At 41.8% G+C, this 22,893-nt stretch overlaps 2 protein-coding genes across 6 annotated transcripts in view; one reads left to right on the forward strand and one right to left on the reverse strand.

Moving 5' to 3' along the window:
* Gmps (guanine monophosphate synthase) overlaps positions 1 to 5,526 on the reverse strand; it is a 56,628-nt gene extending 51,102 nt beyond the window's left edge. The window contains exons 1-2 of one of the 2 annotated variants that reach the window (XM_038347707.1): positions 5,407 to 5,526; positions 1,414 to 1,615 (exon numbers count right to left, since the gene is read on the reverse strand). In XM_038347707.1, the coding sequence (XP_038203635.1) occupies positions 1,414 to 1,615; positions 5,407 to 5,492 (288 nt within the window). In that variant the 5' untranslated portion in view covers positions 5,493 to 5,526. Of the gene's footprint in view, positions 1 to 1,413; positions 1,616 to 5,216; positions 5,371 to 5,406 lie in introns of those variants that run through there. The other variant, XM_038347708.1, reaches the window with a different exon arrangement.
* A 132-nt stretch (positions 5,527 to 5,658) lies between these two features.
* On the forward strand, positions 5,659 to 22,851 carry Slc33a1 (solute carrier family 33 member 1). Of its 4 annotated transcripts, XM_038347285.1 has the most exons (7): positions 5,659 to 6,865; positions 13,622 to 13,812; positions 18,612 to 18,796; positions 19,197 to 19,314; positions 21,171 to 21,386; positions 21,864 to 22,058; positions 22,737 to 22,851. In XM_038347285.1, the coding sequence occupies exons 1-6, from the start codon at positions 6,091 to 6,093 to the stop codon at positions 22,029 to 22,031; spliced, it is 1,653 nt and encodes a 550-aa protein (XP_038203213.1). In that variant the 5' UTR covers positions 5,659 to 6,090; the 3' UTR covers positions 22,032 to 22,058; positions 22,737 to 22,851. The 4 variants fall into 4 exon arrangements, with proteins under 4 accessions (XP_038203213.1, XP_038203212.1, XP_038203214.1 ...); XM_038347284.1 differs by having other exon boundaries at positions 21,864 to 22,851; XM_038347287.1 differs by lacking the exon at positions 13,622 to 13,812 and having other exon boundaries at positions 6,725 to 6,865; positions 21,864 to 22,851.
* The last annotated feature ends 42 nt before the right edge of the window (positions 22,852 to 22,893 follow it).

Consider the following 22,893-nt stretch of genomic DNA (forward strand, 5'->3'; position numbering starts at 1 on the left):
AACAGGGGAGTCCTGGGGGCAGAAGCTTGAGACAGGTCTGTAGTCTCAGAGCTCACTATGTAGCTCAGGCTAGACTGCAACTTGTGAACCTCTTGCCTTAGCCTCTTCAGTGCTGTGCTTATAACATGGGTGTGACCGCATCTGGCTGAAGGCTTTTCTAGTTAGAAGGTTGTTTTAGTTTTTGTTTGCTTTGTATTATCACCATCCATTAAAAAACAAAATCATACACAAAATGTTATGCATACAAACACAGACCTGAATAAATACAAAACTCTTCCCTAAAATTTTGCACTAGTAATTCTCTCCTGTTGTATTTTTTAGTTGGCTACAGAAATTTAGCATTGAATAAGTGATAATTTAGCTGAAGTAGAACAAGGCAGGAAGACCAATCATCAGCACTGCTCACACAGCTCGTTTCCAAGCATGACTTCACTTTGGCACCTGGAACAGAACGGCCTAGAGAAATAGCAAGAACACAACAGATTGTTACCTTTAACAACCTGACCAGAAAAGCGTACCCCTGTCAACTGTAATATATGTCATTAGGAAACAAAAAGCTGAGTGCCGAGCAGGCTTCTGTGAGTCTCGATGGCGGCTTCCTCACTTCACTTTGTGGTCTTAATGTATAAAATAGGATGCAAACTGGGCCCCATACTAAGGGCTTTCAGCAACGTCCTGGCTTTGATGGCGTCTTTCTTCCACTCTCACTGGAGTCAGTGCGCATTCAAGAGAGTCCCCCAACATAGCCACTAAAGAGAAATCAGTGCTATAGCTTAGGAGTAATAGAACAAATTATTTAAAATACTGACAAAAGCCAGGCATAATGGCACATGCCTGTACTCCTAGCACTTGAAGTTCAAGGCCATCTTTGACTACATAGTAAGTATGAGGGCTATATGAGGCCCTTCCTAAAAATAAAATAGGGTCTTGTCTAAATAACCACAACAAATTCAATAAATAAATAAGTTAACCAGCTGCTTACTGAATAGATCTGCTGCCTGCGCCATAAAAGGAAACTCATGCCTCCTGTTGCAAGACTAGTCAGAAGGCCACCACTGGAGGGATCAGAGGTCCTGGGAGGGGAACTTAGGACTGCTGTTTTCTCAAATGAACATATCAAACTGCTATCTAAATATTATGATTATACCCACAGGTTCGTGCTGCTTTCAGCCTTTGTCACAGAACCCACTTTCTACAGTGGACAGCAGTCCATACAAAACCTCAACTGATCAAAGTGCTGAAAATAAGTGATAGTTGAGTGCTCAGCCCTAAGTGAGACATTTATATTAACCATTCCCTGCTACCACACCAAGACTCGGGGGTCCATGTGAGAGCTGGTGGATGATGTAGAAATGCTGTCTCCTGAACATGACATGGCTATTACACTCATGAGCTCACAGTAGCTATGATTACCTGAGCAGGATCGATCCACTCAACACTACAGCATGGCTGGGAGGGGGACTCAGCAGGTTCTACCCCTAACTTAAGAGCTGTTGACAACTGTCGGCTGCTGGGAGAAGAGTCATTTTTCTTCCAGAGTACCGTTGCTGGCAGATTGCCCATGCTCCAGTGGTTAGACCCAAAGATATGCAACACTCGTTGCACTTGGTGAGCTCTAAAAAAAAAAAAAAAAGATATAAATGTGGGAGGCGTTCAAGTGGGGAAAGTGGGAGGATTGTATATGATCAAGACACATGTATACATGTAAAGTATTACTAAAGAATAAAAATAATAGAGTAAATTCACTTGTTCTTTTGACCCTACCATTTGGGACGTCACTATGGACTACACAGGAAGACCCTGTCTGAAAACAAAATCAAACAAAAACTGCAATGACGCAGCATTCATAAAATGAATGACAATTACTCATTAAAAAAGAACAAATATCTGTGGACAATACTGATTTATAAACATCTTATTTAGATTTCAAGGATATGGGGGGGACCTGATCCCAAAGATCACATATTATATGATTCTACTCTACAGTTCTTCAAATGACATAAATATAGGGAGGGAAAGCATTAGGGACTGCAGGGAATGAGGAAGACAGAGGGTCCGTGCAACTGTAAGGTATGATATCAGATAGGAATAGCACTTAACACACACACACACACACACACACTAATGCATGTAAAAAAATGAGATCTAAATAAGACTAGCTGTTAACCTAGAAGCTACTTTATAGGCATCTATTTCCTATATTTGTAGTATTAAAGTTAATGTATTAGCTATACAACTTTATGAAATTGCTTGCCTACTTGGTGAGTAACAGGCCAATATGACTGTCTCAAAATGGGGGTAGGGGTAAGGCGTGGACAGCACCTGAGGAACAACACCCGAGGTTGTCCTCTAACCTTCATATGCACATATGTGCCCATTCACATACAAGTGTACCCCCAACACAGGACGCACACGTAAAAGGTCTGAGGTTGGCTCAGTGGTGGAACTCTTGCCTAGTCTGTGTGGGGCTCAGGGTTCAGTCTCAAAGTAATGGGCGGGGGGGGGGACAAATAGAAATGCAAACTCTGTATCTTCTCCTCAAACAAAGGAACCAAAAACCTGGCTGCCTGAGTCGCTTTTGTCTTAGTCAATGCTCTACTGCTGTAAAGAGACACTGTGTGTTTAGTTTCAGGCATTGTGCTGGCCCATCATCTGGCAGGATGAACCCAGGCAGTACTCTAGCCAGTCCAGTGCACGCCTTTAATCCCAGCACTCAGGAGACAGAGGCAGGCAGATCTCAGTGAGTTCGAGGCCAGCCTGGTCTACAAGTGCTAGTTCCAGGACAGGCTCCAAAGCTACAGAGAAACATGGTCTCGAAAAACCTAAAAAAATAAAACAAAATAAAAAGAGACAAGTCTTCCCTACTCCTTCTCTCCTCCTGTCTTTGCCTCTCCCTCCATCTCTCTCAACCTCCCCCAACTCCTCTCTCCCTCTGTCTGTCTCTGTCTCTCTGTCTCTGTGTCTCTGTGTCTCTCTCTCTTTCTCTCTCTGTTGCTCTTTTCCTCTTCCCTCCCCTTTATCCTTCTCTCAATAAACCCCTCACTTAAGTTCTGCCTGCATGGTGTATTTGTCTCCTGCCCACGGCCCTTACCTGCCAAGGTCCTAACTCGCGCGCTGCTGTAATCGTAACATCATAACCACAGCAACTCTCATAAAGGAAAGCATTTAACTGGGGTATGCATACAGTCTCAGAACATTAATCTATTATCATCATGGCAGGTAGCACGTGGCACACGGGAAGACAGCACACAGGTGATGGAAAAGGAGCTAAGTGTTCTACATCCAGATCCCTAGACTGCTGGAAGAGAGAGTGGCACTGGCCTGGCTTGGGCTTCTGAAGCCTCAGCGTTCACTCCCAGTGACACACATCCTCCAACAAGGCAACACCTACTCCAACAGGGCACACTCCCTAATCCTAAGCAGTACCGCTCATTGATGTCTAAGTATTCAAATAAATGAGCCTATGGTGGTCATTCTTATTCAAACCATCACAGTCTTGTAGGCTACTTCTTCAAACCCTTGCAACAGAAAAATGGATGTGATGAACCTTATTCTGTATTCCTTAAAACTGAGACTTTTACAGGAATGACAGCACATGCCTGTAATGCTAGCATTTGGGAAGTGGAAGCAGGAGCATCAGGAGTTCAAAAACATCCTAACAGGCTTATATCAAGCTCAATGCTGGCACATGCTACATAGGCTCCCTTCTCAAAAAAAAAGCAAAAACAAAAAAGAGGGCCAGGAAGGGTGATCCATGCCTTAATCCCAGCACTCAGGTCAGAGGCAGGTGGATCTCTGTGAGTTTAAGTCCAGCCTGGCCTATGAGGTAAGTTTCATGCCAGTTAGGACCACACAGTAAGACCCTGTTGCAAAAATAAATAAGAAAAAATAGAGACTTTTGGTCTTAGATAATGACACTCTAAACTTTTCTCTTTCAATTTTTTGTTTTTTTGAGATGGGGTTTCTCTGTGTAGCCCTGGTTGTCCTGGATCTCGCATTGGACACAAGGCTGGCCTTAAACTCATAGATCCAGTCTGCCTCTTCCTCCTGAGTGCTGGGATTAAAGGTATATGCCAAGGCCACCCAGCTTTTCCTACTCTTCCAGTTTTTGAGACAGGGTCTTCCTTGTATGACCAGGAACTTCATTTATAAATTAATCTGGATTACAAACATGCCACCACATCCAGCTCTATTCTTCTCTCTAATAAAGATCAGAAGACTTCATGGTTGCCATTTTCTGCTACTTAAATATATTAAACTAGGTGTGGTGGCTCATTTATACAAACCCATGACTTGGGAAATTAAGGCAGAAGGATGGCCATACATTTGGGAGTAGCCTGAGTGATATAGGCTAGTCTGAGCTACAGTGTGACTCAGGACCCAGTCTCTAAACAGAAAAATATTAAGAACAATAGTAATAATAATAATAATAGTCTCAAATTCCCGTGCAGGTACAAGGGCTGGAGAGATGACTCAGTAGTTGAGTGCTTATTGCATCTTTACCAACATAACTTCAGCCTCAAAGCACTTAACTTCTTAACTTCCTCTCTCTCTCTCTCTCTCTCTCTCTCTCTCTCTCTCTCTCTCTCTCACACACACACACACACACACACACACACACACACACACACAGAGGCAGGGCACACGGGGAAGGGGGAGGAGGGAGGAGAGGAGGGAGACAAGGAGAAAGAGAAGAGTATGACTGCTAAGTAGTTAGTAAGCTGTGGAAAGAAGAGAATGCAAAACCAGCAAAAGCGCAACCAAACTGAAAGCATTTTAAAATGAAGAAGGCATTGCCATTATGTTTGCAGTGGCGTTTGAAAACTGGCCAATTATAAATTCAATAAAAATTTTTTAGAAAAGCTTTCTTTGGCATCACTGAAATACTAAATCTATTATCTCAACCTTTTCAGCTCCATGAGCTTCCAACGATTCTTAAAGAAAGGAAGAAAGAAAGAAAGGAAAGAGAGAGAAAGAAAGGGAAGTTACTTAAAGTGCATAACTGGATGCCAAGGATGGTGGCTTCAAGTTTACATGGCATAAAAATATGATGCAGCAGATTGAAATTTATCTCATTCATTCACCCTGTGTCCCCTACACTTATTCCATCACATCGGGGCAATCGGACCGCCTCATTCGTTCAGTGGATAAGATAATCGTATTTCCATTTAGCCGGGCACGAAGCGGCCTGCATCCTGATACCAAAGAGTCCTAACCTTTCTGGCGGGCCCACAGGGCAGAGGAGTTACGGGAACCTCCAGCGGGAAGTTTTGTACTGAATTAAATAAACACAAAGTCTCCTAAACTCACTGCAGCCTCTGACCCTGCACAATATTACCAGGGAATGGGCCAGTCCCGCAAAAACAAAACAAAAAAAACAAACAAAAAAACCAAAACCTTGCTCACGTGGCGACTAGAGCCCAATGGCTTAGGCCCACGAGTTCCACGCGAGCGCATGCGCAGCCGGAATCCCGGCATTTGCGTCGCTTCATCCTAGACGCACGGTACGCAGGCGTTATTCCTCCCTTGGCGTCAGAATCGAGGGAATTAATGGTTCCTAGCAAACGTCGTTCGGTAACGCCACCACCGGAGCTGGCCCTGATTGGTTGGCTTGGACAGGGGGCGGGCGGGGGACTTATTTGGGAAAGGAACCACTTCCCGAAGCGCGAGGCAGGAAGTCATCCTGTACCACCGGTGTCGGCCGAGCAGGGCACAAGCTGCCGCGGGCAGTGGAGACCTCCTGGCAGCGGGCGGGCAGGCGGGCGTTCCGGTCCCGCCGCAGTTGCGAGCCCGCCACCATCGCAGCGCCACGGCCCGCTCCGCCAGCCTCGAGCCCGGCGCGGCTGCCGCGGGGGCTCCTGCAAACTCCCTGAAGCGGCTCCTCGGGGCAGCGACCCAGGCTTCGCCTGGGCCACCGGCGGGGGAATCTGGATCCGTGCTGCAGAACAGCGAGCAGTCTCCCCGCGTCCGCCCTCCTGGCGGTGAGCCCCCGAGACCCTGGTCCAGAGCGGCTGCCTTGGACCTGGGACTAGATTGATCCAAAACGCCAGCCTCAGGCCACCATAGACCGGTCTCTGAGTCGTCCCTGATATGTCACCGACCATCTCCCACAAGGACAGCAGTCGGCAGCGGCGGCCAGGCATGTTCAGCCACGCTCTGGATATGAAGACTGGCCCGCTGCCGCCGGGCGCCTGGGATGACAGTCACTCGGACTCTGTGGGCGGGGAAGGGGACCGAGAAGCTCTTCTTGGGGATGCCAGCCCCGGTGACTTCCCAAAAGCTCCGCGTAGCTACCGAGCCGAACTAAGTAGCATTTTGTTACTGCTTTTTCTTTACGTGCTTCAGGGCATTCCCTTAGGCCTGGCAGGAAGCATCCCTCTCATTTTGCAGAGCAAAAATGTTAGCTACACCGACCAGGCTTTCTTCAGTTTTGTCTTCTGGCCTTTCAGTCTTAAGTTGCTCTGGGCGCCCTTGGTTGATGCTGTCTACTTTAAGAACTTCGGTCGTCGGAAGTCCTGGCTTGTCCCTACTCAGTACATACTAGGACTCTTCATGATATATTTATCCACCCAAGTGGACCATTTGCTCGGAAATACTGATGGCAGAACACCCGATGTGGTTGCTCTCACTGTGGCATTCTTCTTGTTTGAATTCCTGGCCGCCACTCAGGACATCGCTGTGGACGGTTGGGCGTTAACTATGTTATCCCGGGAAAACGTGGGCTATGCTTCCACATGCAATTCTGTGGGCCAAACAGCAGGCTATTTTTTGGGCAATGTTTTGTTTTTGGCCCTTGAATCTGCTGACTTTTGTAACAAATATTTGCGGTTTCAGCCTCAGCCCAGGGGAATCGTTACCCTTTCAGGTAGTGTACCAAACTATTATACTGTCAGATTGATTTTATGCTTGTGAATGCTTTTGACGCGAAACTTTAGATAGGCTCTCTCTTTTGCTTGCATTTAATTTTTTAAATGACGCACAAAATATTTTACATCATTTCTCTTTAAAATGAACGTACACCACATTGACTTTCATTATGAGATTTTCATACATGTATATATGTACTTTGCTCATGCTCTTTTCCTTAACACACCCTTCACTCCTCCTCCCTCCTAGTCCTTTCCTCAAATAGTGCACACACAATTTTTTTCCCTTCTAGATTCGTTGTAGGAGAGAAATCATGTGACATTTTTCCTTTTGAGTTTGACTTATTTCTGAATTCTGTTTACTGGATTTTTTTAAGGGTCTGCATAATCAACCTCGAGTTCAGTCCAGCTTCAGCTTCCTGAGTGCTGAGGTTACAAGCATGTGCCCCTACACCTGGCTTTTTTTTTTTTAAGCTTACCAGGAATCTAGATGGTAGATGAGTTAAGTGTGTGTCCTGTTTTGTTAAAATGTGCTTCTTTCAAGTATTGCTAAAGCCAGATACTGATCAGTAAGTACTCTTCAGTGAATAGTGAAAGCAACTGATAAAATAATAAAATTCTGAGATAATGATCTATGGGCGTTTGCTTGATGCACAAGTAGATATTTTAAAAATATTCATTTAAACACGGTTCACATTTTCCTTGTGTTTTAGTGGATTGAGATGTCTGTTTCTCGCTTTCTGAACCTTTCCCACCTTTGCTGTTTCACAAGTCCTCTCTGCTGAATGGCGAAGGCAGTAAATAGAAGCTTTCTGCACTTGGCAAAGTGACAGGGTTCTAAGGGCTTCTGCAAATAAGAGTGCCTGCCAACTAAGAACAGTAGAGGTGGACATTGGAGAGGCCCAGAATAGCCAGCCATTGACTGTGGTAGAGATAACAGTTGACATTTCTCATGGTTGGATCTTTATTTAGGCTGATGCTGGGTTTTGGTTTTTTTGTTTTGTTTTGTTTTGTTTTGTTTTTTTTTTTGAATAGCTGTTTGAATTACTGGAGAACTTTGTTCTCCAGAAGATTCTAAAATAGCTCACTTTAAAATTTAACTTTTCTTTCTGTGGTGGACTTTTGATTTTGTTTATAACATTTCGAGTTAAAGAGTTAAAGCATTAATTTTAATGCTAACACATATCACATTACCAGTTATGAGGTATCTGTGACTTGGTAATAGCGAAACTAAATTCTGTGCATTCTGTTTCTGTTTGTGTGACCCTGGCGCTGGGAAATGAGCCCAGTATTGCTGCTCTGTGCTGAGTCCCCATCCCATCAACCAGTGGGAGTTTTTCCTTTTTTATCCCTCTCCGTGCTAGGGCTCTACTTGACCTTTGCCTAGTCCTGAGATTTTGAAAGGAGCCTAGACTGGTATCAAATGCCCATCCTTCTCAGGATCCACGTACTCAAGTTATGCACCACCACGCTCAGTTTAACCAGCGGGTGGTTTTGAGGAATTTAAAGACCCTGGAATACCATTGCCTAGGAATGTAAAGAGGAGAGAAACACACTCTCTAGAAAATCCGCATACTAGAATCCATAACTTAAAAGCAAACCAAACAGCCAAGGGCTTGAGTGTTAACTCTGGTAAGAGCTCTCATTGCTCTGCAGGGGTCCTGAGTTTGGCTCCCAGCACCCATATGGTGGTTTACAGCTCTCTGTAACTCCAGTTTTGGGGGACCCAGTACCCTCATCCGGCCTCCGTGGACACCAGGAACACAAAGTGTGCTTACATGCATAAAAACAAAACATTAATACACATGAAAGTAAACAAACCTTTAATTTTTTTTTTAATTCTGTAATTAATCACAGGTACTGTGTAAGGAATGAACTGAGAAAGAACAGTTTCGACTTTAGAAAGCAGTATTCTAGATGGCAAATTGAGAGCAGAGATGATGGGAAGAGAAAATCTCAAGAAATCAAAACCTTGATTCTACTGACTGGCTTTTTCATGGCTTCAGGACAGTCCCAAACACAGAAGGAGGCCTTTTCCTTCTTATACACTGTTTTCCAAGAACCTGAACCAGCAAAGAGAGACCCCTTAAGCAGGAAGGGATACAAAATCCACAATGACAAAAAAAAAAGACGTGTTTCTTTCTTCATTTTTATGATGAAGAAACTGCTGTCAAGCAACTAATTAGGGACATATAGTTGGATCTTAGGTGTTCGTGGCTTTTAATCTATTATTTTGCCTATAATTGGTAGGAAGTTAGAAAAACCTCATGGAAAACCTTTAGATCTAAATATGTGCTGATGGGGCTTTTGTCTTTTTGGTTTTCAGACAAATGCAGCTTTGTGGCTCCATGTATCTGAAAAGATCACCCACCTTTAGAATCCCTGGTTCTTAGAAGTGATAGGTTAAAGTGTTAATTTTTTAACTGACCTAGGCTGAGCCACCATGGGGTGCTGGGAGCCAAATGTGAGTCCTCTAGAAGAGCAACCAGTGCTCCTAATTGCTGAGCCACCTCTCCAGCCCCCACATGACTTTTAAGTTTGCTTTAAAATAAGTATGTATATATAGGACTCAGTCAGAGAAAAGGTGCTTGAACCGCAAGCCTAAGACAGGATTTCGAATCCTGGAACCCACAGTGGGAGGAGAGAACCAACTCCCAAAAGTTGCCCTCTGGCCTTCACATATACTCTGTGATGTGTGTGCCTGTGCACATGCACACAAAATAACTGCCTTTGATTCATTTGTGTGGGGAGAAGCTAGGTGACCTCCCCGGAAGTGGTAAGGGTTTTTGTACTACTAGGGATAACATTAAAATATTGTCTTATACTAAAATATCAAGACAAACAAGATGGCTCAGTGTCTAGGGGCCCTACTGCCAAGCCTAATGACCTGAGTTTCAATCCCTGTGATCCGCATGATGAAGAAAGACAACTATTTTCCACAAGTAGTCCGCTGACCTCCACCCCACACATACGTACATGTACACGCACATGACTAGCTAAATACCATGCCAAGAAGTCGGTGTAGGATATAAACTATTGACTTTGATTTCACTAATAAGCCATGTGGGAGAGGGTAGGTGGCTGTGTATATGCTTGTGTGTGTGTGTTTGCATGGAGTTTTACTCCTTTGTAACTAACACGACAGTCATGGCTGACAGATCAGTTGGCCTTAAGATTCCTTTCTGCTGTGACGCTCCTCTTATCCACAGCTGTTTTAACGGGAGAGCAGAGCTTCACTCTAACGCAGCTGTCCTGGCTGTCCTAGAGTCATTGACCGCCCTGCCTCAAATGCTAGGATTGCAAGTGTGTGCTGTCAGCGGGGCTTGCTTTAGGTCTTTATAGTTGTTACACGAGCAATGCTCCCTCTCTCCTCCACTAGCCTGTCAAATGCCGGGGTTACAGGTGTACATCACACTGGTAGGTAGGTCCTGCTTGTGCTGTTTGATTTTCCTTTTAGCCCCCAGTGAATAACTCATTTTCTCTCTGTGATTGCCAGCATTTGGTATTCTTGCTGTTTTCACTTTAGTTACTTTGATAGTTTCATAGTTTACTAGTTTTACAGAATAGTATGAATTATAAAGGAATATTGGAACCTGATGTGGTGTTTTGATTTTGATTTTTGAGACAGGGTCTTAGGCAGTCCTGGCTATTCTGGAAGTCACTATGTAGACCAGGTTGACCATAAATCCAGAAAAATCCACCTGCCTCTTCCTCTGCTTCCCCTGTGTTGGGATTAAAGGTGTGTGCTACCTTGCCTTGTCCTAATATTCCTTACTAAGCTATTTCCCTGGAAGATTGATGTTGGAGAATACCCATAGCTTGAACTACCAGCCACTGTAAAAATACACCATGAGCTCTATAATGACACTATATGTTAAGATGTGTAAGATGAATTCTTTTTAAAATTTTTAAGGTTGATATATTCTTTATTTATTTATGTGTGTATGTGCACACTTATGTATATGTGTTCGTGGAGGTTAGAGGACAGCTAAGTGGAGACAGTTCTCTTTTACCTTTATGTGGGCTCCAGAGATTCTACTCAAGTGGTCAGGTTTGTGCAGCAGGTATGGTTCCTGGCTGAACCCTTTTGCCAGGTCCCTAACCTTGAGCTTCAAATGAGTTGTACTGCTTTTCTCCTGAGCTTACAATGGACTGGTGTGCCAGAATTTATATTAAATGTGTGTGTGTGTGTGAAAAAAAATTTTTTTTCTTTTTTTTCCGAGACAGGGTTTCTCTGTGTAGCACTGGCTGTCTAGTCCTTGCTCTTTAGTCCAGGCTGACCTTGAACTCAGAGATAACCTGCTTTCTGCCTCCCTAGTGCTGGTCAGAGGCACACGCCCTCACTGCTTGGCCAACCTTTATACTTTTATTCGTCAGTGGTGAATTACTACCTGCTCTTAATGTCTGCATTCGTGGGTGTATTAGACAAGTTCTTGTAGGCACTTTTGAATGTCCAGTCAAATAGTGTGTTTGTGAAAGTTGGACATCAACTTTGTCATCTTGGTCATTTTGGAGAGCTGATGGTGTGCGTTCACCGTGACAGACCTGGCCAGTGTGGTCAGTGGTTATGCTCCAGCAGGGATTAGACCTTCCTTTCTGAGCTGTTGGCTCTTCCCTCTGCTGTACTTGTAAGGCGCAGAGACTGAGTTTTGGCCCTGTGAGTGTCCTGTTGTGATTACTTCCTGTTCTTCCTGCTGTTATTTCCCTCAAAGCTCAAGGAAATCAGAAATAGTCTTGCCTGTTCATACCATGTCCTTCTGTTGGCATTGGCATAAAGGAATTTAAATTCTAGTTGGAGATATTTTTCATTAGAATCGTTAAGATGTAGTAAGCAAATTTTCCTTGAGAAGTGAAGCTCCTGTAACCTAAAGTATAATGGAAGAATCTATACTTTTTGTTTCATTCTTTTTTGTTTATTTGTTTTTGTTTTTAAGACAGGGTTTCTCTGTATAGACCTGGTCTTTTTTTTTTTTTTTTTTTTTTTTTTTTTGGTTTTTCGAGACACGGTTTCTCTGCAGCTTTGGAGCCTGTCCTGGAACCAGCTCTTGTAGACTAGGCTGGCCTTGAACTCGCTGAGATTCGCCTGCCTCTGCCTCCTGAGTTCTGGGATTAAAGGTGTGCACCACCATGGTCCGGCTGATCATTTAATACTTTTTTTTTTTTAATTTATTTATTTATTATGTATACAATATTCTGTCTGCGTGCATGTCTGCAGGCCAGAAGAGGGCACCAGACCTCTTTACAGATGGTTGTGAGCCACCACGTGGTTGCTGGGAATTGAACTCAGGACCTTTGGAAGAGTAGGCAGTGCTCTTAACCACTGAGCCATCTCTCCAACCCCCTGATCATTTAATTCTTATCAAAACTTTTAATTGGCATTTCTGTTGGCAGCCCTTATTAAACCACCAAAAGAAGCTTTCTTAATGAAAATACTGCTGTAAGTTAAACTCTAAACAAATCTTCATTTGACTCACTTTATTATTTTTAATTGTGTTTATTGGGTTGGGTGAGTACAAGTGTATAGGCTCACGGAAGCCAGAGGCACCCTGGAGCTGGCCACTGGGTGTGAGTACTGGGGCACGTTGAGACAGATATGTTCATGTCTGAATCAAGGGGCAACTTCTATGCAGCTTCGTAGTGAGCTCGGGCAGCATTTGGTAGTTTATCATACAGTGTATATTACAGAGGGGCCTTGTGTAAACATGCTTTGCACATTCATATCTTGTGGTGTGTGCTCTATTACTGCTGTTCTTTCTGGCTGTTAGGAAGGCTCTTCTAGGCCATTATTCTCTCCCACCTATACACTTGTTCAAGCTCCTCCCATGAAACAATACAGACAGTACACCATGTCTTCATCTGCAGATACTGCAAAGAGGTTAATCTTGAAGAGATTAAACATGTAAAAAGTTTAGAAATAAAAAAAATTAAAATGTGAGCTGGTAAAGAGTTCAGTGGGTACTTGCTGTGCAAGCCTGACCGTCTGAATTCAATCTCTAGAACCCACAGTGGAGGCAGACTCCCCAGGGTTGTTTGACCTCCTCAGGAACCTGTGTCTGTACTCTGACACATATATTACACACACACAGCACACACACACACTTGTGGTGGGCATCTGAAGCAAATAATCATGTGTTTGGTTTGGAATGGAGTGTTTAGTTTTTCATTTAAAAACAGGTGTATATATACTCTAGGCTGGCAACTCATTGTCTAGTAAAGGATGATCTTAACTGTTGTTCCTTCTGGCTCAGCTTCCCAAGTGCTAGAATTATTGGGATGTTCCAGCCCACCTGGCTATTTCTTTTTTTGAGACCGTCTTGCTGTGTATCTCTGGCTGGCCTTGAATTAACTTTGTAGCCTAAGCTAGCCTCAAAAGCCTCCTGAGTGTTGGGATTACAGGTGTGCACCTCCGTGCTTGGTTCAATCCTGCATTCTTTATCATCTAAATTGTCATAATTTAATACAGGAAATGCTTGGGTGTGTAACTATAACCAATGAACCTTATGTGATGTGAAAATCTTTTCTTTCCCTTACCTAAAAAGGATTTAATTAGATCTGTAGCCCTCCCCTAAAGGTAAGTATCAGTCAGTTTTGTGTCTGTATGTTTATAAAGAGTCAGGACGAATTCATTCATCTGCTGTGCCTCAAAGTTTATAGCATAACATTAGGGTATTTTTAGCTAAGGAAAGTTGTTTATTTATTATCAATGAAGTTATATTTCAAAAATTAATTATAGACTAAAACATTCTTAATTTCAGATTTTCTTTTTTTCTGGGGAACTGTATTTTTAATAACAACGACATTAGTAGCCCTTCTGAAAAAAGAAAACAAGGAAGTGTCAGTAGTAAAAGAAGAAACCCAAGGGATCACAGATACTTACAAGCTGCTGTTTGCAATTATAAAAATGCCAGCAGTTCTGGCATTTTGCCTTCTGATTCTAACTTCAAAGGTAAGAGATTTTTAAACAAATTTATCATTATCACGGAATACTTTCAATGTCTTTTCATAAGTCCCCTTCTAATACCTTAGGATTTAAAACTGAAAAGCAATATTTCCTGCCTATTAAATATATTTTTAAGTGATTTCAAATATCACATCTAAGTAAGCTATACGTCTTGGAATCTTGAAGTTACGTCCATATGTAGATACTGTTGACAGTAGTAACGGTTGGAATGAGAGTGAACACCTTGAAGTGAATAGCTTTCTACTATTGTAAGGAACGCGTCCTTAATATCAGGGTGTAATGTAGTGTATAGGTATTTAAAAATCTATTGAATTATGTTTTTTTTTTTTCAAAATATTGAAAGGAAATCTACCTTGAAACAAATAGGATTACTGGTAATTTACATTCTTCATGAAGATGTCTTTGCTTAGGCTGGTGGTGGTGGCACACACCTTTAATCCCAGCACTTAGGAGGAAGAGGCAGGCGGATCTCTGTGAGTTCAAGAGCAGCCTGGTCTACAGAGTGAGTTCCAGGACAGCCAAGGCTACGTAAAGAAACCCAGCCTTGAACCTCCCCTGCCTCAAAGTCTTTGCTTAGCCAGATATTGTAACTAATGCCTGTAGTCCCAGTACAGGGAAGTTGAGGCAGGTAGACTTGTGACATCAAGGCCAAGCCAGGTTATAGTGTAAGGCCCTGTCGCAGAAAGCAAAACAAGGCTCAGTTTTGTAGCCCTAAAACTTAAAGCTCTTACGCTTGAAGCAAGGTAAGCAAGTGTATCTTGCCATAGTAGCCTGTAGCATAGTCCCACAGTCTAGACTTCTACAGCATTTTAAAAATCTGTCTACATGAACACTTTATAACAGGCCTAAAGTAAATGGTGTAGCTTCATTGTCTTCATCTTAATAATGAGTTACTCCTCCTTAATGATGGAGACATAGTTAGAAGATAACATTATATTCAGTCAGTCATTTAGAAATGAACACTTTTTGGCGTTTGTTTTCTATTGTTTTTACGATAGGGTCTCACTCTACATCCTTGCTTGCCTACTCAGTATGTAGGCCGGGTTGGCCTTGAACTCACAGAGATCTTTCTACCTCTGCCTTTGGAGTGCTGGTTTATTTGAGTTCCTTTTCTCTGTTATATGTGTGCATGTATCTGTGTATATACCTACTTCATATATATGTTTTTACAACATTTAAAAGAATTGAATCATTGTGTGTAATTTTATAGTTTTTGTCCTATTCCAGACATATCCTGGTATTATTTGTATTTTAATTATGTTTAAATAGCTACATTAATAGTCATAATATGTAAATTTGCTATTTTTTTCTAAATGAGACAGTATCATGTAGCCCAGGAGCTGGCTTCAGACAGTATATAGCTGATGATAATGTTGAATAGTTTTTTTTAAAAAAAGATTTCTTTATTTTTATTTTATGTATATGGGTAATTTGCTTGAATGTAAGTCTGTAACACATGTGTGCAGTGCCTGTAGAAGCCAGAAGAGGATGGTGGATCCCCTGGAACTAAAGTTACAGATGGCTGTGAGCTGCCATGTGGGTTTTGGGAACTGAACACACATCCTCTGGAAGAGCACCTAGGACTCTAACAGCAGCTTAGCCTTCTCCAAGCTCAGTGTTGAATGTTTAAGCTCCCTGCCTCTGTCTCCCAGGTGTGATGACTGTGGTGTGCATCACATCTAACGTATGTTATTTATAGCAATAGTTTGTTCATCTCATTCTCTAAATTCCATTTTATGAGTATGCCAGTATTTATTTTTTAAGATTTGTTTAGGTGGGTGTGGTTTATTATGAATAGTACTTGTGTAAATATTTATGTAGGTGTTTTGTGAACCTTTATGCTTATTACTCTTAGGTTAATACTGAGGAGTTAAATCACCAGGCTATAGAAATTATGTAGTATATACTGCTAGGCATTTATTTTTTTCAATAGTGGCTCTCTCCAGATGGTTAAGTGAGGTAAGGGCAGAGAGACCTCTCTCTGCTTCCACCTTTAGCAGCCTGAGGGGTTTCTTTTCAGAGGCCTGTCTACTCAGGTGAAGCTGGAAAAAAAATGTTTTTTTCAGGGTAAGTCAGTATAGAACAGAGTTGAAAAATTGGAGGAGTTAAGGGAAATGAGAATGTGTGCTCAGGTCGGGGCATAGGCTTCTCAGGGAGTCTGTAGAAACCATAGATGATTTTGCTTCTGAAGCTGCATCTGAGAGACCTGTAAAGGAACAAATGCCATCAGGGTGACCCCTGAGGTGCATTGGACAGGAGTAATGCTGATAAGGTAAGGACTTAGTCACAAGGTTTTCAGTGGGGAGCTCAGATATTTTTAGAGTAAACAAATCAGTAGTCTTGTGCGATTTCCAGCAAGCATCTGGGAAAGGAGCAGGGCTGTACTGGGAGGTATTATAGATCTGTCGTTGTGCATGGTTTGCTGTCTCTTGACATTCTTACTTTAAAATCATTGCATAAGGAGAATATTTTCTCTGTAAGGAGTCTTCACAGCACATGTTGTTAATTGCATAGCAATTCTTTTTTCCCCTCTTAGTTAATATTTTCTTTTGAGAACTTCAAAAGTAAGCACTGAATCTGCATCACCCCCGCCTCCCACGTTCCCATTCATGATTCTTCTTCTTCATCATCATCTTCTTCCTTCTTTTTAAGACAGGGTTTCACTGTGCTGTGTAGCCTAGGCTTTCCTAAAACTCACTCTGTAGACCAGGCTGTCCTCAAACTCAACAGAAATCAACCAAACCAAATAACCAAATAAACAACCCCTCCCCCAAAAGACCAGATTCTATAGAGTGGCCTTCTGTGTTGGAGTCGGGTTATGCATAGGTTTGTAGGAGCATCACAGAAGTGATTCCCAGGGAATCATGGGATCTATATCATGCTTTTATCCCCTGATGTTTTCTAGGTTTTGATTGCATTGTTGAGACTTTGTGAGGTTATAGTTTGTCCTTTTGTAACTAAACTGACTTCTTTTTTTGCTGTTGTTGTTTTGTTTTTCGAGACAGGGTTTCTCTGTGGCTTTGGAGCCCGTTCTGGAACTAGCTCTGGTAGACCAGGCTGGTCTCGAACTCACAGAGATCCACCTGCCTCTGCCTCCCGAGTGCTGGGATTAAAGGCGTGTGCCACCATCGCCCGGCCTAAACTGACTTCTAAGAAGATCCTCAGGACTAGCTTTCTTAGTTCAAACGTTGTCTCCACTTTTATTATCCTTACTCTTTATTGATGTCTTTAAGAATTAATCTAATTAAGCCGGGCGGTGGTGGCGCACACCTTTAATCCCAGCACTTGGGAGGCAGAGTCAGGTGGATCTCAGTGAATTTGAGGCCAGCTTGGTCTACAGAGCGAGTTCCAGGACAGCGAGGGTATACAGAGAAACCCTGTCTCAAAAACGGCAAAAACAAAACAAAACAAAAAAAATCTAATTAATTATACTTTTTCTGCTTTTTTTTTCTTTTTCTCTTTTTTTCCTAGACAGGCTTTCTCTTTATAGCCCTGGCTATCCTGGAAATGGCTTTGTAGACCAGGTTACCCTTGAACTCAGAGATCCACCTGCCTCTGCCTCCCGAGTGCTGGGACTAAAGGTGTGTGCCACCATGCCAGGCTGTTTTTCCATGTTTTATTTGACCTTTCCAGTATACTGTTTTCTTAAAATTGATTTTGAAATGTTAGATATGTTTTGAAATTTTTATTTTAATTTATGAAAAATTGTCAAAAAATATGTGTCAGTGATTCTTCATTTGGATCAAATTTATTTATGGTTAACCAGAAACTTTTCTTTTAAATTTATGATACACAAAACAATAGAATTTTTTTTTTTTTTTGGTTTTTCGAGACAGGGTTTCCCTGTAGTTTCTTTTTTTTTAATATTTATTTATTTATTATGTATACAATATTCTGTCTGTGCGTGTGCTTGCAGGCCAGAAGAGGGCACCAGACCCCATTACAGATGGTTGTGAGCCACCATGTGGTTGCTGGGAATTGAACTCAGGACCTTTGGAAGAGCAGGCAATGCTCTTAACCTCTGAGCCATCTCTCCAGCCCCTTCCCTGTAGTTTCTAGAGCCTGTCCTGGAACTAGCTCTTGTAGACCAGACTGGCCTCGAACTCAGAGATCCGCCTGCCTCTGCCTCCCGAGTGCTGGGATTAAAGGCGTACGCCACCACCGCCGTGCTAAAACAATAGAATTTTAAACTTAAAATAGATTGAACTGATATTTGGTTTTTTGGTTTTGTATGTTTTTGTGTTTTTGAGGAGGGGAAGGTCCCTCTACATTGCTCTGTCTGTCCTGGATCTCTATGTAGAGCGGAGTGGCTCGAATTTCCAGAGAACTGCCTACATCTGCCTCATGAGTGCTAGGCTTAAAAGCATGCCACTTCAACCAACTGATTTATGCTTTTTTGAGACAGAGTCTTACTACATAACCCAGGCTGTCCTGAAACTCACTATATAGACCAGGATGGCTTAGAACTCACAGCAGTTTGTCTGCTGCTGCTGCTGCTGCCTCCTAAAGGCTGGAATTAAAGGCCTGGATTGAACTTTTTTGAAGTGGAAATGTAGTTGTAATTAAAACTAACTACAGTTCTACCAGTATTGCATTTTCTATTGTTTTTCACTACATAATATTAGTAAACCAAAGTGCAAAATACACCTTCTATAACTTGATAACTTTGTGCTTGTGACTGGTGGGCTAAGTGATGAGACTGGTGGTTTTGTAGGACTTGCCTGTGTCTTGACATAGGCATCTGCTGTGTCGGACGCTAACCCACTTCTGTTTGTTTGTTGCAGATTGGCTTTTCAGCAGCAGATGCAGTGACAGGCCTGAAGCTGGTAGAAGAGGGGGTGCCGAAGGAGCATCTCGCCTTGCTGGCCGTGCCGATGGTCCCTCTGCAGATAGTACTGCCGCTGATCATCAGCAAGTACACCGCCGGTCCCCAGCCGCTGAACGTCTTCTACAGAGCCATGCCCTACAGGTGACAGCAGAGCCTGCTAAATAGCTGGTTATGTTCACTATTGTGCATATGACAATAGAGCGTATGGGTAGGATTGGGGAAGGAGGCATGATGGAACTTTAATGTCACTGTTATTTAGAGGAAGTTTTTCTCTTTTTAGTCTTCTGGAATGTCCTTTTGTTGTTTGGGGGACAGGTAATATTTTTGTTTCGTTACTGTTGTTTTGAAGGAGTATCTCCATGTAGCCCTGACTGTTCTGGAACTTACAGACCAGGCTGACTCAAACTCAGAGATCCGTTTGCCTCTGCCTCCTGGGTCTGAGATTAAAGGCATGTGCCACCATGCTGGGCTCTAGCCATTTTTAATACTGCTTATTCCTTAATGTAAAATGGATGTCAACTCAGTGTTTCTCTTTTTGTAGGTTATTGCTTGGATTAGAATATGCCCTGCTTGTTTGGTGGACTCCTAAAGCAGAGCATCAAGGAGGATTCCCCATGTATTACTATGTTATAGTGCTGCTGAGTTATGCGTTACATCAGGTAAGCTAGGAGACGAGCTGCTGATGAAATGAAGTGTGTGTGTGTGTGTGTGTGTGTGTGTGTACACGCACGTGTGTTATATGCATGACTGGGTAAGTGTGTGGGCTCTAGGGCACACGAAGGAAGGCCAGAACAGGATGCTGGGTGTCTTTTTCACTCTCTGTATTGTCTTGAGACAGGGTTCCTCACTAAACTGGAAGCTTGCCACATTGGCTAGGCTGGCTGGTCACTGCCTGTTTCTCCTTCAAAAGCTAGAGTTACAGGCACTCAGTCATTCACGGGTGAGCATGTGAACTCAAGCCCCATAGTTGTAGAAGTGCCACCTTCCAGTCCCTGAGGAAAAATTTTCCCAGCTACTTTAATGAAGTTGAGTTAATCTGACAATAAAGTAATTTGATGGTGAACTTAAGTCCAGTGTCTTTAAACTTGGTGAGTGATAGTCATGAAAAAGGAGTTTATCTATTTTTCTTTAAATTATTCCTTTATGGAGAATTTATTATATTTCAGAATTTTAACAATGTTTACTCTTACTAAGTAAGTATACCTTGATCTGTTCATAGATGTAGGGAAGATGTTTATGTTTATTTTTGGTTTTGAGAATGGTATAAGTTGTATAACCAAACCTAAGTTTGAACAGGTCTGAAACTGGCCCTATCAATCCAATCAGTCAATCAATAAAGAAATCCATAGTGGATCATAGCTAACAAACCGTAGACTTGTAAAATTATTGGGGCCAGTATGTCAAATGCATACTTCTGTTTTGCACAAAATTAATGCTAGGCACATGACAGACATTAAAAAGAAGCATTTGGTTCAGTTAGTGTCTCACTGTCTACCTAGGGAAAGAAATGTACAGATGATGCTGTTATAGTCTGAAGGCTTGTTTCTTTGGCTTTTGCTTTTCTTGGAGAATTTCTCAAAGCGTAGTCAGAGAACCTTAGGCAATCATACAGGTCTTAAAGGAAAGAAAAGATTCAAGGTCTCCGACATGAGGTATGGTGTATGGCAGCAATATCGTTGTTACTGATATGTTGTGTGACAGCAGCTGTCCTGAGTGCTGAATGTAACTGAGTCAATCAAGCCACAATCTTTGCCATTTGTGGAACTTATGAATTACGGCTATCAGACAGCTTCCCATGACAGGCACCTCCTCAGTTTCGTGGAATTTCGTGTCTGCAGTCTAATGTGACTTTGCTGCCCCCACTACCTGTGTACTCACTTTGGTATTCCATTTAAAAAAAAAAAAAAACACTTCATGGAGAGTTGCTCAGAGGAATATTGTTTTGGAAATAATTTATACTTTTTTAATGAAGGTAGAATTATTTTTAATTTCCTTATTTTTAATTTTCCTTCTGGTTATGTTTGAGACAGTATTTGTTCCAGACCAGCCTTAAACTTGAAATCCTCCTGCCTCTTCCTACAAGGTATTAGGATTAAAGATGTATGGCTCCATTCCTGTCTCTCGGTTTTTCCTCTCTAGTTTGTCTTATAAATTTTAAAATAGTATTCTTCAACGTTATTTATCATCATTTTTGGAGTATACTGCATATCCATGTTTTGTTGTTTACTTTTGTAATATAGATGCACGAGTGTATATGTGCATATGTCATATATCCATGTATAGTATACATAGGAACTTTGTGTGTCCCAGTGCCACCTTCCTGTCACTTTCCCTTCGGTCTCCTTTGACTGTCAATGGTATAAGTCTGACCAGAAAACAGGGCTCCATAGTTTATGCTTCCTGCTTGGTGCCCCAGGCTCAATCCCGAACACCCTGCACACCGAAAACAAAAGCCAAAAAAAGAAGAAAAAAGAAAACCTCCTTCCGCCATCCCAATGTTCCCTTCTTCTCACAGGTCACGCTGTACAGCATGTATGTGTCGATAATGGCTTTCAATGCCAAGGTCAGTGATCCTCTTATCGGAGGAACATACATGACCCTTTTAAATACTGTGTCCAATCTGGGAGGAAACTGGCCGTCTACAGTAGCTCTCTGGCTCGTGGATCCCCTCACAGTGAAGGAGTGTGTAGGAGCATCAAACCAGAATTGTCGAACTCCTGATGCTATTGAAGTAAGTGTGTTTTAGTTTCAGATAACAATGAACAAGTTTTGAAATATAGTTAGTGTCTAAAAATCATATATACTGTAGTTTCAGTATGGAAGTGTACATATTTTAGCTCTATTATGATGAGGAGTAATTGCGAATTTGTGTCAGTAAGACTAGCTTAGGTGAAGGTGCTTTTCAGGCAAAGAGAGCACACTGGGGTTGCTGAAATGCTCATAAATGAAACAATAATAGCTGGCTTTTACAGCGCAGTTGGTGTAGTGCTTGCCTAGCATACACAGAGTTCTGGGTTTACACATAAAACCAAGCTTAGTGATGTGTGCCTTTAATCCCAGCACTTGAGGGCTGTGAGGAAGAGATTCAGAAGACCAGGATATCCTCAGGTCCAGAATTGAAGCCAACCTAGGCTATCTGAGACCCTGCGTCTATAAAGCAAACCAGAAAAAAAGTTAAAGAATATTTATTATACTTTTATTTTTATAGCTTTGCAAAAAACTTGGCGGCTCATGTGTGACAGCTCTGGATGGTTATTATGTGGAATCCATTATCTGTGTTTTCATTGGATTTGGTTGGTGGTTCTTTCTTGGTCCAAAATTCAAAAAGTTACAGGATGAAGGACCATCTTCATGGAAGTGCAAAAGGAATAACTAATGCCAACATTACTGGACATTCTAGAAGGTAATTGTAGATTAGTTTTACTGAGAAAGCTATGATAATCAGTGTATAGGGATATAAAATACTGCTTAATTTTAATTTTAAATGTCACATAGTTGAAAATAAAAATTTCTTTGTGTGTTTGATCATATTTTTCCTTGCCTTATCAATGTATTTAATGTTTACTTAAGGCCAGGAAACAACTCTTTTGGTTGTATTACTTGATTTCTGTTAATTTACTGACCAAAGCATATTTTAAGCTGCAGTGGAACAGTCGTGGTGGTCACCATACTGCCAAGTATTGTTGTTGGTACCTGTTATTGCATTGTATGTAACATTTGGTACAGTGTATCAAGTGGGCAAAGCTTAATATTCAGGTACTAGCTAACTAGTTTGACCTTATTGGAAGTTAATTCTCACTTTAAACTGTAAATTTGTAAAAATTTATGTGGACTCTGATGCAAAGAAAATGTAGACTATTAAAACATTGACTTGTTTTTCTGATCATAATCGCATTGTATAAATGAATCTGTTAAAATAACTATTTTAACTGTAATTTTGCTTTTGTAAGCATGGAAGATTTATAAAAAGATTATTCAAACTATTTTTTTATAAATGAAAGCTATGGTTTTTAATTTATTGATTTTCCTATCTCTCCTTTTTGGGGATGCTATTTTGATTTCTTGTTAACTCTTGCCCTAGGTTTACGCTATGATTTTGTCACAGGTGAGTCATGGCACACAGACAGCTAATGAGGGGATCAAGTTTGTGGTGTGCGTGTTTATGGCTGAGTTGTAAAAATAAAAACTAAATGTCATTCTTGCTGTAGTTTTTTTAATTACTGTGAGAAAAAAATGTA

Source organism: Arvicola amphibius, chromosome 11 (genome assembly GCF_903992535.2).
Source record: "Arvicola amphibius chromosome 11, mArvAmp1.2, whole genome shotgun sequence".
Taxonomy (NCBI): domain Eukaryota; kingdom Metazoa; phylum Chordata; class Mammalia; order Rodentia; family Cricetidae; genus Arvicola; species Arvicola amphibius.